At 37.4% G+C, this 18,066-nt stretch overlaps 2 protein-coding genes across 3 annotated transcripts; both read left to right on the top strand.

The window, feature by feature from the left end:
- Positions 1-6,213: 6,213 nt before the first annotated feature.
- LOC306769603 (leucine-rich repeat and immunoglobulin-like domain-containing nogo receptor-interacting protein 1) lies at positions 6,214-8,040 on the top strand (the record flags this gene model as incomplete). Its single annotated transcript, XM_079258273.1, has 1 exon — positions 6,214-8,040. The coding sequence occupies one exon, from the start codon at positions 6,214-6,216 to the stop codon at positions 8,038-8,040; it is 1,827 nt and encodes a 608-aa protein (XP_079114399.1).
- Positions 8,041-10,338: 2,298 nt separating this feature from the next.
- vps72a (vacuolar protein sorting 72 homolog a) lies at positions 10,339-16,256 on the top strand. Of its 2 annotated transcripts, none has more exons than XM_079258959.1 (6): positions 10,339-10,687; positions 13,220-13,372; positions 14,012-14,126; positions 14,326-14,502; positions 14,821-14,965; positions 15,342-16,256. In XM_079258959.1, the coding sequence occupies exons 1-6, from the start codon at positions 10,571-10,573 to the stop codon at positions 15,727-15,729; spliced, it is 1,095 nt and encodes a 364-aa protein (XP_079115085.1). In that variant the 5' UTR covers positions 10,339-10,570; the 3' UTR covers positions 15,730-16,256. The 2 variants fall into 2 exon arrangements, with proteins under 2 accessions (XP_079115085.1, XP_079115084.1); XM_079258958.1 differs by having other exon boundaries at positions 14,012-14,132.
- Positions 16,257-18,066: the final 1,810 nt, after the last annotated feature.

Raw genomic sequence — 18,066 nt, 5'->3', positions numbered from 1 at the left:
ATTGACTGAAACAACAAGAGGAAATACGGTCTGAGGTGACAAAAACAAGGAACCATAACTGACACTTACAGAGTCACACTGGATTTCTTATGGTATTCATTGGAGTTTCCTTAAAACTCTTCTGTAGAACAGAAACATGTAAACCAGTGGATTATTATTATTCAGCTACTTTTTGATACCCCCCCTCCCCTTTTTTTTTTTTTAAACTCAACATACCAGTGCCTCCAACTGAGAGTACTTTCTATGTGTGCAGTTGTGTAAAGCAAATTAATGGAAGTGTAATGCAACCCTGTATATTACTGGTCAAAGTAAGAATATAAACAAACATAGGAATGATTAAAAGCTGTCAAGGAAATTAAAAGTGATGAAATTGTAACATGTATTACAGTGATTATGGTTTTTGATTTCCAATTGACCTTCCTGTAAATCATCCCCTCCTCTGATCTCCTGTCAGCTGTTTTTATTGCAATATTGTATTGTATTGTCTATTGTAACAGAAGTAAAAAAAAGAAATTATATTTAAAAAAAAAAAAAAAAAAAGCTGAACAAGAAGAATTACCTAGACCCATCACAGCGGTCATTACAGGGAACAGCAATGAAGAAACAAATATTATCAGGATATTATGCAACGCTTAACTCTGATTGGCTTATGCTGTTGGTAGGGTTCATCTCTGATCTTTCCCCTTCCTGAATCCGGTTTTGGAAGGAGATTTGCTGATGAATGCACGTTCCCTGAGGTACAGTAACAGATGGTAAGTTTAGTGTCTCAGCACAAGCTCCTTCTCTGCGGTGATCATGCATGTTCTGTGTGTGTCAACAGGATCCTGCAGCAGAGTTTTATGTAAACACCTGATTGTTTTTTTTTGTTTTTTTTTCGTTCCACCAGCTACGATTGCAGGTATCTACAGGGTTTATCTATAATCCAAAATTAATTATTAGGCTGCAGTTTCCATCAGCTGTGACTTTGTTGTATAAAGTTCCATTTATACAAATTCATCTTTAGCATAACTTTTAATAGACAGTTATGAAGAGACAATATGAGATAGAAAGTTTCACCTTGATGTCTATTCTTCTTTTGTCAAAAGCATTGCTAGATTTGAAGTAAAAAAGCCAGCTAATAAAAAGCTATTTTTACCCAGGGTTGGTGGATACTGAAGGTGATGACCTTCTTTGTGAATCCACCAAACAAGTCCAGTTGTAAACAATAAACAACTATTACTTTTGTAAATACTGAAACACAAAAAGCACAAAGTAATCTTCTCCAATGAAGTTGCACAGCAGAAACAACAACAAAAAACAATCAATCATCTAGTCATTAATTTGCAATTATAAATTAATTATATGTTCAAAAGTGTCTGAAAAAGTCAAAGGAATCATGTATTTAACTGTAGCTTGATCATATTTTAATATTATAAAAGGCACGATATATGTTGAACATTAAAGTTCAAAATGTTTAACGATAAAAACTATATAATTTTACCCTGTAAGTACTCAGCAATACTCTGTCCAGTAATTAGGGTTAGGAATGCTTTTAATTAAAATAAATTCTCTTATTTTTCATGCTGGAAATAAAACTCAAATGCGTAAATTATAGAATTCACAAATGTGGTGCAGCCACATTGGCAGCATCATGAAAACGATCATGGTCAGAGTATAAATACTTTATTCTTACATTACAACCTTGACCTCTACAGAAAGTATTTTTACACCTAAATACATTTATTTCCATGACGACTAGGAGTCATTATATATTTGAATGAAACTGTTTGTTTTCAGCCTGTATGATTAAACTCAAATTTAGAGTAAAAATGGAAAGAGGAAAGTTTAACTGAAATAATAAACTTTCTGAACACTTTTCCCAAATATTTTAGCTGTAGACATTTTTTACACACAGAGTCAGGAATAAGTAGAAGCATGTGAAGCAGCTATGAGTCAGTGGTAAAATGCTTGTCTTCTTATTGTTTCTGGATGGAAGTTTTACCAAACTTTTTGTAAACCTGAACTGATTATTAACTCGACACTCCATGCGTTTCTGATAGAGCTCAGTATTTATGACTCATTTTATTAGCACAATGACATCATTCCCGTTCCCCATTTCCTGTGACTGAGAAACCATACAACTATTTTCTCAGCCTGGGGCATCATGTGACAACTGTGTTTTGATCACCTTGTCACATTCCAGCAGCTGGATAGCAATACACCAGCCATTTTGAATGAGCACCATGTCTAATTCAGTAAAGAAATGCAAAAAGAAATGATCAGAGGATGAGAGGAAAAGAAAGATTGGGAGTGAAAGAGCAAAAGGGCAGATACTGAACTGACCTTTATTGGCTTGAGGGTGTTACAGAAGGATGCAAGACAAATGCTAAATTAGCCTTTATTGGGGAACACCAATGTGCAAAAATCTCCTGAAGTTCAGCACCATGCCACTTGTGACAGACCAAAAGTAGCCGCCTACTAGTAAATAATAGCATGAAATTTGGGTGGATTCGAACCATGTTAAAAAAGTTTGCAGAGGTGAAGCTGAACTTGTTCCTGTGTGACTTATGCAGTGCCATTTTAGGGTCTCTATCATATACACAATGTTTAGGAAGAATTTTTTTATTCTGCTGTGGGTTTACTTTGATCATTGCATATCTTCAAATACAATGTTTGGTAATGTTAGCTTACTTATTTGCTTGGCTCTGAATCTACCTTTCTCAGTTTGGTTCCTCTTGGTGGTCTTTACTAGTTCTGGATGCTGTGTTTGTTAATAGTATGTAGTTGTTTGTAGGGATTTTATACTTAGAAGTTGGTCTTGGTTAAACTCATTTTAGCTAGCCAAACTGAACATTTGATCTGAAAGCCAAAAACAGAAAGCACTCTTGTATTATCCACAGTAAAATCTTAGTATAAAACTAAACGGAGTAAAAAAAAAAAAAAAAAAGTCCATCTGTAAAGGTTTGCAAGATAATGCTAGTACTATAATTTTAAAAAGTAGCTCAGAATAATAAAACAAAAATTGCTCTACCAGAACATCATTCTCAAGGAAAATACAGCTCAAATACATCCTTCGGTTATTAAACTTTCAAACAACTATTGCAGTAAAGATATTTCTTTATTTCCAAGTGTCTGCGTTCACATTCATTCCCATCTGCTGCTGCTCCTAAATCTCTGCATTTGGCTGACCTGCCTCCTGTCATCCAGTGCAGCGTGCTGGAGGAAGTCCAGCAGCTAGTGCATATAATCCCCCAGCATGCACCAAGCACCCGCACATCACTGCCAGGTTGTTGTTGCCATGAGGACGGCAGAGCCACAGGGGAACCGAGCTACAGCATCACGCTTTCTTTAGAGTTTAAACGTTCAGGATGGGGTGGGGTGGGGTGGGGGGATGAAGTTTTGTTGTTGTGTGCTGTTTTGCTTCCCCATATTACTTGTTTCATTTGGATGGATTCCTTAAATACTCATTGCTTATATTAGAAATTCATACAGAGGAGATTACACAGAAGCACAAACAACAACAAAGAAGATTTGCGTACGAAAACTGAATGATGAATATGACAAGCCCTTCAGTCTGAGGAGAAGGTGAGTTATCACTCTGTATTTTCTTTTGCTCTCCTTAAAAAAACATACATAACAGTGAGTCTTTTATACAACCACTCTTTGTGTCTGAGCTTTTGAAACTGTCAAATCACAGCAAGAGGATGCAATTCCACCTTTGAACATTACTTTCACTCACTCGCACGTGCATTCCCCGAGGAGTTTAGCTGGAGTGATTTTCCTCTATTTTCTGCTCTGTGATGCTACTGTTATTACAAGCAGTCCGACTGCATCCTTAGTAAGTGTGTCAAGATCATTTTATCTTCAGAAATGCATGATCACAGATAAAGTGAGCGATCATTTCAACTCGTTTTAGTCAGACATTTGCGATCTACATTTTTGGCTCATTCACCATCAAAACATATTTTAAATGAGAAAAACATTTATGTGTTTGGAAGAGTAAAACAAAAGACGGGTGAATGGTTAAGACAACGTTTTGATGCATTTTTCTTTCCTGTTTTCTATTTGTAACAGCTGATTTTGTGTTAGAAATTAGACCCTTGTTATCAGTCATGGTTGTTATTCTATCCTTGTTCTGACACGTTGCATGTTTTATCATGTTGCTTTCTGCAGCATAATGTGACCAAAGCTGCCAAAGCCGAGGGTGGCATTACACTTGAAGGTGTCAAATTATTTCCTGTCACTCTTTGCAACTTAAACAGCACTTTTCAAAAATTCACACATTTTATGACAGACTGAACCCTCAGCCCATGAACAATTTGTTTTCTCTTTTAAGCTTACATGGATTGAAAAAGATACGTGGGGGTCTTTGTGTGTTTGTGTGTGCTTTCACATGCCACAATTATATGGAGTGATAACTCTTTTTGTGCTTGACAGTAACTGGAAGCAGTAACTTTAACACTTGCTGGGTGTTTTCCTAATTAACAGCATGTCTGTGGACAGCATCTCCACTTTTCTTGAAAGGGATGTGCAAACATAGTTTTGTGTTTTCTGCCCCCTACTGGTGGATGTGGCCAAAAGAAAAGAAAAAAAGGAAAAAATGAAAAAGCTTAGGATGATCTGAGATTGAAAATGTCAGTAGCTTCAATAGGCGTTCTTCCTGTTGTTGCTTGCTTTCTCTGTTATGTGATCACAGTTCTAGGAATAACAGGGCCATGATGTCTATACTCCAGACTTTGCCACTATTATTTAGCTACTGTTTTCATGTTTTTATTTCACTGATATGCAGGATTAAATGACAGTAGTAGTCATTTCTGTAGTTCTGTAGTTCTCTGACTCCTAGAGCCATCCATTACATGAAAGCTTCATCTCAGCCTTTTTGTATAGCCTCTACTGCACCAAATCATTATGTTTTATGACAGACAAATTTAAATGATGAAAAGAAAACAATAGGATTAAAATAAATTTTAAAAAAAAAACTTCATCTCCCTACATGTAAAATACATTTCATATATATGAATATATATATATATATATATATATATATATATATATATATATATATATATATATATATATATATATATATATATATATATATAGTTTTTTTGTTTTGTTTTTTTTAAATAATGAATATATACATATATGAATGATGCACAGAATAAGTGCACCATTCACATCACCTCTTATCCAGAGAGGGATTATGTTTTAAATAACTGGAGGCCCGCACTTAATTTATTGGCTAAATCCTCACATGATGCCTCCTGCGGTGCAGTTTACGCTCGCTACCTTTACTTGCTTTCAAACAGGACACATAAAACAAAAGACTGAGTATTGAGTGTTCAACCTGCACTTGTTTTTCATGTTTTATTTTTATCCTTCCAACTTCCTGCATCCACTCTGCGATGCTAAAAGCGAGAAAAAAACCTGCAACAATTCTTCTAAACAGAGAAGCTTTCATGTCAGACTGGCATGTTTCTTTTTTCAATCAAACTGGTGAGCATAGATGTATTGATGAATATGACATGCTGCTCAGCTTTTTTTTTTTCACCTTCTTCAGGCACTTTTGCAGTTTATGCACCATAAATTCTTATTCTGTGGTAATGTATGCTATTATGATACTACCCTTTATTTTCTCAGTACATACCTGCTGTCAGGTTAGGTTTGCATGAGAAAAATTGACAGAAGATCTGAAAATGCCTGTTAAATCAACTATCTGTCCATTCTGTACAGTCAGAGATTTACTACAGTGCGGGGGTGCTTGTATCACAGCCAGTCCACTGAAAAAGAGCTATGAAGAGCTAAATACTGTAACTAAAATAATGTTTGTTTAACTTGAAACATGTTTTTCAAAGCCAAACATTTTACATTCTTGCCTGTACGGAGCTTACATAAATTTAAATTTGGTCATAATTTATGGGAATAGTGTTCAATAAACGTCATATCATATACAGTTTATCAATATAAATTAAACTAATATTTGCGGTTTGATGAAAAATCACAGGTTTTTTTGTCTTTGTATTTTTCCCACAAAGACAAGATCTTCAGCTGTTACAGCATAAAAAAACTAGTTTGTGTTTGACAAAAAAATATATGTTCACTGTATCTGTATCTACATTCCCCAACAGTAAATGTGTTATTTTAGAAATAATAGTATAACACACATTTATCTGTTTAAATCTTTTATTATTTTCTAGAGTTGTCCTTCCCTCCCACATGAGGGCAGGCCGTCAGATGTTTGAGGGGACCTCTGCCCACCGATGGATGTCCTGGAGAGCTCTCTATCTGTTGGCTGCAGGTGTGGCATTAACAACTGAAACACGCTGGCTGTGCACACCGTCCTGCCACTGTAACACTTCTGCACTGGAGGTGAATTGCTCAGGCGGCCGGCTCGCCGCTGTGCCTGACGGCTTTACCCAAGAAGCTAAACTTTTAAACTTATCTCACAATTCAATCAAGACTCTGCTGCGTCAGCAGTTTTACACACTAACGCAACTGTTGCACTTGGATTTAAGTGACAATCTCTTAGTACTGATTGAAGTGGAAGCCTTTCTGGGTTTGCAAAGCCTTTTGACTCTCCGACTTTCTCACAATCACCTCAAGATTATTCCAGTGGGAGCATTTGCTGGTTTGATAAATCTTCAGTTACTGGACATAAGCAGCAATCAGATTCTTGTGTTCCTGGACTTTACTTTCAGTGATTTAGCGGCCCTGCGGTTTTTCACAGCAGCTGATAATGACTTAGTTTATATCTCTCATCAGGCTTTCGCTGGACTAACCAGTTTACAGGAGCTGGAACTTGATGGCTCAAACCTCACTGCTGTGCCAACAGCGCTCACTCAGCTTCGAGTGTTGAGAGGCCTTCATTTTCACAGACTTGGCCTCACCATATTGCCTAACTATTCTTTCAGTCATCTAGTGCAGCTCAAAGAACTCATCATTGCTCATTGGTCCAGGCTGGAGACTCTGTCGGGGAACAGTCTCTTTGGCCTCAATCTCACATCCTTAACAATCAAACACTGCAACCTTAATGCTGTGCCCTACATCCCTTTACATCACCTTGTATATCTTCTGTTCATTGACCTTTCTTTTAATCCTATTTCCTACATTCATGGGAACCTGCTTGGAGATTTACTTCGGCTCCAAGAGTTCCATCTTGTTGGGGCGTCATTACTACATATAGAAATTGGAGCATTTAGGGGTTTGGCACATTTACAGTTGCTGAACGTGTCCAGAAATCTGCTTACCACACTTGAGGCTGGAGTTTTTCATTCAGTTGAAACCCTCAAAGTTTTGGGGCTTGATAGTAACCCACTAGCATGTGACTGTCGTTTGCTTTGGGTGGTGCAAAAGCGACTGTATATGGACTTTGGTGGGTGTCCACCCACTTGCACTACCTCAGTTCAGCTGCAGGGCTGGAATTTTTTGGACTTCTCTGAAGAAGAACTCCCAAATCTATTCACCTGCCGGCAGCCTCGAATTTTGAATCGGAAACCTCAAAATGTTAGAGTGGATCAGGGACACACGGTGGTGTTTTATTGCCATGCTGAAGGTGACCCTCTGCCATCTGTTAGATGGCTAAACCCACAGTTAAGACATATTTCCCAAATTGGAAGAGTACGAGCGCTCTCCAATGGATCTCTGGAGGTTCGCTATGCTCAGCCTCATGATAGTGGTACTTATATCTGCGTGGCATCAAATGCAGCAGGAAATGACAGCTTTCCTGTTACCCTTCACGTCCAAGCATTTCTACCATCTTCTAAAACCCATTTTCGTCTTAAAGGTTGGTCCACCTTTCCATCTGCCTCTCCAAGTATAAACGGAAATCAGAAAATCCCATTTGATGTCAAGACTCTATTAATTGCTGCAACCATTGGGTTTCTCTCTTTTTTCAGTTCTGTGACTGTTTGTTTTATTTTCATGTTTTTCTGGAGTAAAGGCAAAGGCCAAATCAAGCACACAGCCACAATTGCATATGTGCCACGAAGCGCCATGTCGAATGCTAACGGAGGGACAGGCAACCACGTGGAGACGAGCAGATTCACCATGAAGCTCATATGAGCCAATTTATTTAAAAAAAAGAAAGAAAGAAAACACAACAAAGATAAATTTCCTTGACTAAGACTTTGCAGATTGCAATCATTTATTGTAACAACAATTTCTTGACAAAATAATGGATTTTTAGAGTTGATTATGTCTTTCAGGTCTGAGATCTGGTAAGTCAGAAGTTTACTGTAATAACATTCATAAATCCTCGGATGTTATATTTAAAACATTAATATAATTTCAAGTTAAATTCTAGTAATTTCCAAGGGAACATTATTAATCAGGTCTTTTTTTTAAAAATGTTTGTTTTATGTGACACAATCTGCACTTTAATAAAAGAATGTATAATGGTGTGACTGGATGTGTATTGTGTAAAAGATGTAAATTAGTCAAACTGTTCATGTAGTATATTATTCATTTTTTATATTTATATACATAAACAATTAGAGGAACCAGTAACTACAATATTATCTAAAAATATGGATTATGTATTGATTGAAACAATTTTTTAACCTTTGATATGTAGAATACGATAATGAGAATGTTGACCTTACATTAAGGTTTTTGCAGACTGCATTCTGTCTATATAGCATGTTATCTACTTTTGATTATAATTTTTGAGCATCATATTCTTTAATAAAGGCTACACTGTACATAAGAATGCATTTTTTGTTATTGCTTTTCAAATATTAACTTCCTAGAAATTGGCATAAAATAAAAGTGACTGATCTTTGAACAGTGTAAGTCTGTGGTTTTCCATTGACATTTTAAGTGAGAAATTTGCGGTACGCAGATTTAGTTGCTTTCTGTATGAATGTTGTCACTGTGCATAAAGCCTGTTATGCAGTTTTAAAAAAGTTTCCATACAAAATAAATGTGATTGTCAATTTTTAGAATTTACACCAATAAGATTTACTTCACGGTAGCACGAATCTGAGATGTCCAAATCCAGTTAAAACAAGATGCTATGTCACAGTTACATTTCTGTTTAAAAGTGTGATAAACAGGTAAAAGAAATCTAACATTAGACTATTAACCCTTAATATAGCACACAATAAAATACCTTGAAATTAGAAATTTTAACATAAAATCGTCCTTCTGGTATGTACCAAGATCTCCATGCTATTGTTACATTAACAAAAAAAAAGAAGTTTCATGCTGAATATGAAAGAAAACAGACAGATCAAAAATAGTTACTTGCCCCATAAAGGGTTAATGACTTTTACTTACTACCATAATCTCATCATCAATATGCCCTATGTGTAAATTATGTTGCCGTGGCAATGCATTAACTCTGCCAGCAAACACCAGCTGAGAAGGCCTAACTGGTTTCCATAACAACGTTCTACTCACCAATAATTTAAGTGGAAACACGACAAGAGAATGGTTGAATTTTTATTCCATGCTTATCACAATGACACTTTTCATTATGATTACACACTTTGAGAAAATTATCTATTTTGTACTGCAACGTTTCTGAAACATTATTTTTCATTATGTAAATAAAATATTACATAACATCTAACCAGTGAAAAGGAAGTGTTTTAGAGTAAAGAGTTTGGATAACTGTCATTTTGAATAACAAACCATTAATCATTGAATCCTGTCGATATAAAAAATAGAAAATAAATAAATGTCAGATTATTAAGGATGTACTAACCCATTGTAAAACTTTAGGAAAATAAAAGGAAATAAAAGTGGAAAATTGGTTCATATTACTTCTGGCTCAGAGTCGAACAGGAAAATTATTTTGGAAAACAAGACCCTGATATATATATATACACAGTTTAACCTTTATTTATTTACTTATTAATTATACAGATATAATTTTTTTTACATAGTTTATAACATATAAAGCCTATTATCCCGTGTGCGTTTTACAGAAGAATATGAACTTACCATTAATTTTCAAGAATTTCCAGTAATCAAAATTTAGTGTAAGTCTTATAATAATGAAAAAAGAAAACAGGAAAACATCACAATCATGTTTTATTTGCCAAGTATGTGCACTCATTCAAGAATCTGGCTGCGGGTTCTATTTTTAGATGGGTGAGACCACTGGGCACAGAACCAGGAGTTAATCGGACTTAAAATTGGGAATGACTGTGGAATAAAGAGTTGTCGTGGAGACGAGCAGGTTTACCATGAAGCTCATATGAGTCAATTTACTTTAAAAAAAAAAAGGAAAGAAAGAAAATAAAACAAAGACAAGTCAGGCTCCGACAAGTCAGCCCTTTATGAAATTTGAACGTGTTGTAACCCGGAAGTACTTCCCAGGTCCCGGATGTGATGCATTCTTCACAGTGAAGCTAGCTATGCTAGCGTTTAGCTTCATTCATACCTTGTTTGGTAGCGTTAACCTTTAAGCTAAGAAACATTTTCCAGCATAATGTCAACCTAAATTGCAATAATGTATAACACGGATATGGGCAGCAACAGATAATTGAGTAAATCCAGCGAGTAACGACGAGAACAGACAAGCTCAACAAACAAGCGTAGCTAACAACAAGCCAAGTTTGACCACCATTGTTTAGAAATTACAGCCATGAGTCTAGCAGGCAGTCGTGAACCCAGAAAGACTGCGGGTAACCGCATGTCTAAGTTACTGGATGCCGAAGAAGAGGATGAGTTCTACAAGACTACTTATGGGGGATTCAATGATGTGAGTATTTGGACCCATGAACACAATGAGTTAGCACTAGCTCGCATGGACAAGGTGTCAAACTCCAGTCCTCGAGGGCAAGTATCCTGCAGGTTATTGTCTCCATGCTCCAGCATTCCTGATCAAAATGAATGAATGGGTTGAAAAGACATTGTTTGATCCATTTGATGTGATTCAGGTGCGTTGGTGCAAGCAAAGTCCAAAAACCTGCTGAACAGCAGCCCTTAAGGACTGGAGTTTGACACTTGTGGACCAGATAAACAACTCACTTCACTCCAGAATGACTCATATGATCACAAACAATTGTGTAATTATAGAGAAATAATGGATTTAAATATCTATAGCCATTTACAGACTGTGTTGGGTACGCTGTGGGCATAGTTGTCCTTTACATTAATAATGCAATCAGATTGGAAAACATATAACGGAGCAGAAATCTGTTTTATCAGGAGGGCGGAATCGGATACAGTAAATGGTATGATTAAACTCATGATTGCAACGATTTTTAAAATTTGGGGATAATCTCTGACATTACCTCTAAAATCTTTGAGAACTCTGTGATGAAAAAAAAAATGGAATTAAAAAACAAAACAAACAAACAAAAAACCCCCCCAAAAAAACCGAGTTGATTCTTTGTTAAGATATTATTTTTGTATTACCAAGTTACTCATTAAATTATCCAAATTTCATCAGCAGGTCGTCTTATATTAGAAATTGATTTATAATAATAATTTTACTCCACATAATGCTCCTGTCTGGAATATCAGATGGATCAACTAAAAGTAATACTTTGTTTTATGAGGACTGTGTGAAAAGAGGTATTTGGTCAATTCTGCATTTAAAGGATCATAATGGAAATTTTAGCTTACAGTGAATTTGTTCATAAATTTAGGGTAAAATGTAAAAAGTAACAAGCTGCACTGGTTGCCTCACAGCAAGAAGGTTACTGGTTCGATCCTCAGCTGGGGTGAGGTTTGGACAGGGGCCTTTCTGTGTGGAGTTTACATGTTCTCCCTGTGTATGCGTGGGTTCTCTCCAGCTTCCTCCCACCGTCCAAAGACATGCATGCTAGGTCAATTGGTTACTCTAAACTGCCCAAAGGAGTGAGTGTGAGTGATTGTTTGTCTCTGTATGGCCCTGTGATGGACTGGCGAGCTGTCCAGGGTTTACCCTGCCTTTTGCCCAAAGACTGCTGGGATAGGCTTCAGCTTCCCCTCGACTCTTCATCGGACTAAGCGGATAATGAATGAATGTAAAAAGCAACAACAGTCAGTAATGTTAAAGGCTATTGCATGTGGTAAGGGGTATGGAGATTCATGACAACAGGATACCTGTTATCCAATCCATGCATATTGATGAGGTTAGGTTCACAGATCTATAATATCCCAATAAAGTCAACACGGTTTCCTTATATCGAATTTCTTCCCTTTACCTTTAAAAAAAGGGAATTTATTAAAGAATATCCTATAGAACTTTTTGTTAAGATCAGAACCAAATACCTCAATTTTGTATTATCACATCAATCTAAAAAAAATAATTTTAACATCTTAAATTATATACTGTCCTTGTAACAACTTCTTAAAACAAAGATTTTATATAGTCAAAAATAGCTACTTTTTGTGATTTGGACATTGAAAAACAAGAACACCTGTTTTTGATTATTATTACATGAGAGTATTTTGGGAAGCGTTCCAACATTGGTTTTCTGAAAAGGGCAATCATTTTTTCCATCCATCTTCTACCGCTTTTCAGGGATCGGGTTGCAGGGGCAGCAGCCTAAGCAGGGAAGCCCAGACTTCCTTCTCCCCAGCCACATTTGCCAACTCTGCGGCAAAGGTTTCCCAGGCCAGCCGAGAGATGTAATCCCTCTAGCGTGTCCTGGGTCTTCCCAGAGAGATGTGAGCTTTAATGAACCCTGGGTGGACCTCATCCACCCCCAGGTTCTTGCCACCGAGGATCTTTTTAACCACCTCAGCGACATCAGCCCCAGAGATAGGAGAGTCCACCCCTGAGTCCCCCAGCTCTGCTTCCTCACTGGAAGACGTGTTGGTTGGATTGAGAAGGTCTTCGAAGTATTCCCTCCACTGACCCACAACTTCCCGAGTTGAAGTCAGCAGCTTCCCATCTCCACTGACAACAGTATTGAAAGAACACTGCTTCCCCCTCCTGAGTCGCTGGATGGTGGGCCAGAATCGCCTCAAAGCCATCCGGAAGTCTTTCTCCATGGCCTTGCCGAACTCCCCCCACGCCCAAGTTTTTGCCTTGGCGACAGCCGAAGCCGCATCCCGCTTAGCCCGTCGGTACCCATTAACTGCCTCCAGAGTCCCACAGGCCAAGAAGGCCCAATAGGACTCCTTCTTCAGCTTGAGGGCATCCCTCACTGCTGGTGTCCACCAACGAGTTCTAGGATTACCGCCACGACAGGCACCAACAACCGTACGGCCAGGGCTCTGCCTGGCTGCGTCAACGATAGAGGCTCATTTTCTCTTTCATGTTTTGCTGTCTAAACTTGTCTCTCTGGTTTGTTTTCAGGAATCAGGAGATGATGAATATCACGGAGAACATTCAGACACAGAGGATGAGGTCGACAGTGACTTTGACATCGATGAGGGCGACGAGCCAGACAGCGACCAGGAGGAAGATGCTCCCCGGAGGAAGAGTCGGGTTGTTACTAAAGCTTATAAGGTATAATATTATTTCACGAGCTGTCACACTTTGAATCAAGCCTCTGTGCATTAAGCAATGACTTCAGTCATCTTAATACCTCTAAGATCATTTTCTAAATGTACTAAATGTTATTGTAGCATACCTGAGCATACTGAGAAAGAAATATACATGTTTTATTCTTGCAAAAACCAAATAGACATTGCACCTGTACCTTGTAGTTGTATGTGCATCATCCTCTGTTATATTTTTCTTCCTCACTGTTGCTCAAGAATAACTGGTTGTTGGTAAATAGCATCCTCTAAACAACACCAGAGGAAACAAGCAGCATCACTGCTGCAGATGAAAGTTATTTGAAGTAGGATTTCTGACTCTAGTTTTACTTGTTTTCCTGTTTTGCTGCTTCACTGAACTTTTTCACAAAGATAGCAAAGATTAATTGAAAGTCTTTAAGCTGGCTTCAGAGGTTGTGTTCACATGCCTGAATTGTTTCTGTGTTGAAAAAGGGACTTGGAGCCGAGTAAAGGAAAATTTTGAATGGATATTTTCACTGCAGTGATTGTAACAGAATATGTGATTTATCTGATGGTGAATAAACTCTGCATGCAAAGATGATCTTAATTTGTGGCTAATAATATTTTGGTCTTTGTTTGTCTGAAGGAGCCAATAAAAGTAGCAAAACCCAAACCTAAAAGACCCAGCGAGGAACAGAAAAAAACTGAGAAAACCAGGGTGGAGCTCAAAAGAAGGATTCCTCAAGAATTCCAAGATTTTGGTGAGAGTAAGTTTATAAGAGATGTTGCAGTTTTCTTTTATTTCCTTAAAAATAGTTTTCAAAGCATTTACTAAAATTTCTTTAACACATAAACAATCCCAACATAAGCAAGTGTTGGAATTGAACACGTGTGTTGGTAATTTCTAAAACAAACTCCTGGATTAGTTTCTCAAAAATCTGTGTCTGATATGTTCCGCAGCACGAAAGTCTGTGCGCCAGTCCACCAGTGAACACACGAGGAAGACGAACCTGCGCTTACAAGAGCGCCAGGATGCACCTCGGAGACGGAGAGGTGCTCATCGAGACCGGCCTCTAACGCAGGAAGAGCTTCTGGCAGAGGCTAAGATAACCGCTGAGGTCAACATCCGATCTCTGGGTAATTAAAAATTTACACTGATTTGAGGGGGTTGGACTGTTGTTTGGATTATTTGTTATTAATAGCCATTGTATGTCGACTTTGTGCTCATTTGTCATTGAATGTGTTGGAAACATGTGCTTTTCATAATGAGATGCACTTTATTGATCCCAGACTGAGAAATTTCAGTGTTACAGCAGCATTGTAGAAACAGAAATTTAGCAATAATACAAAAAATTCAGTGAATTCCTGTTTTATACAAACCCAAACTTATAAATACTGAACTGTGAATAACTTGCCAGTCATGCCTGTGTTGCTGGTTTTACTTTGCATCTGCAGAAAACTATGAACGCCTGGAAGCAGACAAAAAGAAACAAGTCCATAAGAAGCGGCGCTTTGAGGGACCAACCATCCGTTACCATTCAGTCCTCATGCCTCTTGTCTCCCACTCAGTCCTCAAAGAAGAAAACGTTGATGTCGAGGGGTACGTTCTGTACTGTCATCACATACTCAGTCCGTTTTAGCAGTAATGTTGACTTTTTATATATGTATTTATTTTAGTCTGCTTCAAGTAATCTGCTTCATAAGTATGTAATCCCTTCTAGATTAACGTATGCCAAAACATTATATGTTCATGTTTAGCTCTTACGTAATTCGGTAAGGAGATTTATATTTTTTTTAAAAAATCTGCTGCGGTATCTGTTGTCCTTCTTGTGGATTTGATCAAAACAAGAGATTTTGAATTAGAAAAATAAGAATTGCCAGGGAACATAATGGGGTAAATCCTATTAAGTGTAGATGAGCTGCATACAGTTTTACTATAAACAAACTTTAATGGCTTTCATTTTATTTTCCCACAGTCTGGATCAGGACGTTCCTCAGACAGCACCACAGAATCCCACCACACCTTCCCAGCAGCCCACCGGAGGCCTTTGCTCCCGGACTTATATAACGTTCAGTGACGACGAGGCTTTTGAAGCAGCTTTTCCTCGCAGCGCTGAGTCAAACCCTCAACTGCCCGTCCAGGAGATCTGTCCCGTCACGCACAAGGCTGCGCTGTACAGAGACCCGGTCACAGATATACCTTACGCTAACGCTCGAGCCTTCCGTATCATCCGAGAGGCGTACCGCAAATATGTGGCGGCTCATGGATTTCCAAACACTTCTGGAGGAGCAGGCGCTGACTCCTCTGCTATGAAGGGTGCACGCCAGAAAGTGCCTGTCAAGCAGAGTGCAGTTGCCACATAGATGACCTTTTCTTATTTAGTCTATTCAGCATAGCTTCTATTTCCTGATTCATATCTCTACAAAATAAGTTTTTTCCCTCCTTCAGCATCTCTTTCATGAGAGATCTTCAGCAAAACTAAAGATTTTTTGTAATAAAACAGCAGTTAGTTAAACTATTTCTTTTGTTCTATGCTTTTTAGCAGCTCAAGGTACTGGTTTGGATGCTCCTTCCCACACAACACGGCACTGGACACAGCACAACTCTGTCGAATACAGTTTCCTTTAACTGCAAGTCATTTCACTTTGCATTTTGATAGTGTTGGGATATTTTTTATACTGTTTTTTTCAAAACTCCAGTCTGCAAGTGGATGAAAATCTTTAGCACAGCTTGTGTTTTTAATTCAGAAGATGTTTGAATCTGCACAACTGCAGATCTGATTGTTTTGTTTTGTTCCTCCCCTCATCAGCTTTGATAATTTGTATTTTTTACTGGAATTATTTTTGTTGTTTTTCTTTTAATGTACATAGTTTTGGACAATAAATAAGTAAAAATATTTCTCAGACTTTCTCCTTAATAAAAGTAAGACTGACTTTGCTTCCATATCAGGAAGTGTTTATGTTTTTATAAACCCAGATATGTATTCAGTAGAGAAAACAGAAGCATGTTAACAACATATCCAGCATTCTGAGCATTTGGCTTTTATTAAAAGCTTTTTTCCAGTTTTCACCTTGACAGAAACTCAGATGTTCTGTGTGAACATCAGATTTGGAATATGATCATACTGATATAAAACTAAATAATACCAATGTAAATTTAGGCAAAGAACTAGTATTTTACAAAACTCAGCAATTCTGAAGCCATTAATCAAAAAGAAAAATATATATTGGATAGTTTTGTCATTTCATTGTAGTGCATGACTTGCTGTTCTCACTAGATCAGAGCTATTTTAATAGATTCATCTGTTGAATGGGTTTTAAACAAAGTATTTCATGGTTTAGTATAAAAAGAAGGTGCAGTTTTTATTTCCAAAAGCAATTTCACATTTAGTTTAACACCATCATTAAGTAGTCTGAGATGGCTTCTGGAAAACTGCTCAGATCGTCTGCATCTGATAAACCCTTGTTCCAACTCTGATCAGATCTTTAATTTTTTCTTTCTGCTGTTTCATTATAACATTTAACAATGTAAAATATTGCTTACATGTGACATTAAAAAAGGTTTCATTTTATTATAACCAAAATATTTAAATTAAAATCTAAATATTTGCTCATTGCATTGCCCTCATGACAACAGCATCAAAATAAATGCTTTATCTTGAACCAGCCTTTGGATGTGCTTATCATTACTCACTTTTAAAAGTGAGTAATAGCAGAAAAATTAGCTTCACACTTCAACAAATCAGCCATGCTGTTCCCTTCAGGGCCTTAAAATATGTTTTCTATTTCAATTCTCTCAATTTACAACAAAGAAGCAACAAAATCACCCTTCAGCTCATGACTAATGTGGCGTGTTTGACCTCACACACTGCACAACAATCACACCTCTTGTACCGCATCCTGCAGCTTTTGACCATCTCAACCAGCTTCAGCCTCATAAAAGCCACTGGGAAACAAAAATAATGGAAATGTTTACTCACCAGATATAGAAGGACTAAAATAGCTCCTTTGCTAGACAAAAAGTGTTTTGAGAGGAATTAAGAGTTTGATCTATTAAGATGTCTGATGAAGTTGACCTTTAAACCCAAACCATGAAGAATTAGCTGTTGAGTCAGTTTAACCTCCAGGAGATGTTTCAGCCAAACGCTTCAAGATTTTAAACTGGTGTTATTGCTGAGATGGTGCCACGTTGCTCAGACTTGCTCAAACAGTGTACGAGTTGCCAAACTAACTGATGCCTGAAAGTTGTATTTTGTCTTCTTTTCTTTTGCTTTCTTGTTTTTAAACCTAGATTGTTCATATTTCAGTCTTATCTTTTTATTTGACTCCCATTGCAGCATAAAGCAGAACTTAAACAGGTCAACACGACGAGTGTGACCACGCTGACATGTTTATGTATGAAAAGTCTGCAGATGCTGTTTTCTTCCAAAATGCAATGCTTAAAAAAGTTGCTTATTAGTGGAACAATGCAAGCAATGGAGCCCAGTACTAACACAACTCCAGGAACACTTTGTCTTCACTAGCAGAAACCTCTTTAAATAATAGATTCAATCAGCATTGCTTGAGATATTTGATTATTTTCAGAGGAAATGAAGGTGTTTGATAACCACAACAAACTTTGTAAATCTGGAACTGGGTCATTCTGCATCCTTTCATCATTTCACTTCTGTCAAAGAGGTCATGTCTTCCTTGCAGTTTTTG

Source organism: Telmatherina bonti (genome assembly GCF_933228915.1).
Source record: "Telmatherina bonti genome assembly, chromosome: 19".
Lineage (NCBI taxonomy): Eukaryota > Metazoa > Chordata > Actinopteri > Atheriniformes > Telmatherinidae > Telmatherina > Telmatherina bonti.
Note: the sequence above shows the minus strand (reverse complement) of the source record. Positions and strands in the feature narration are given on the sequence as shown.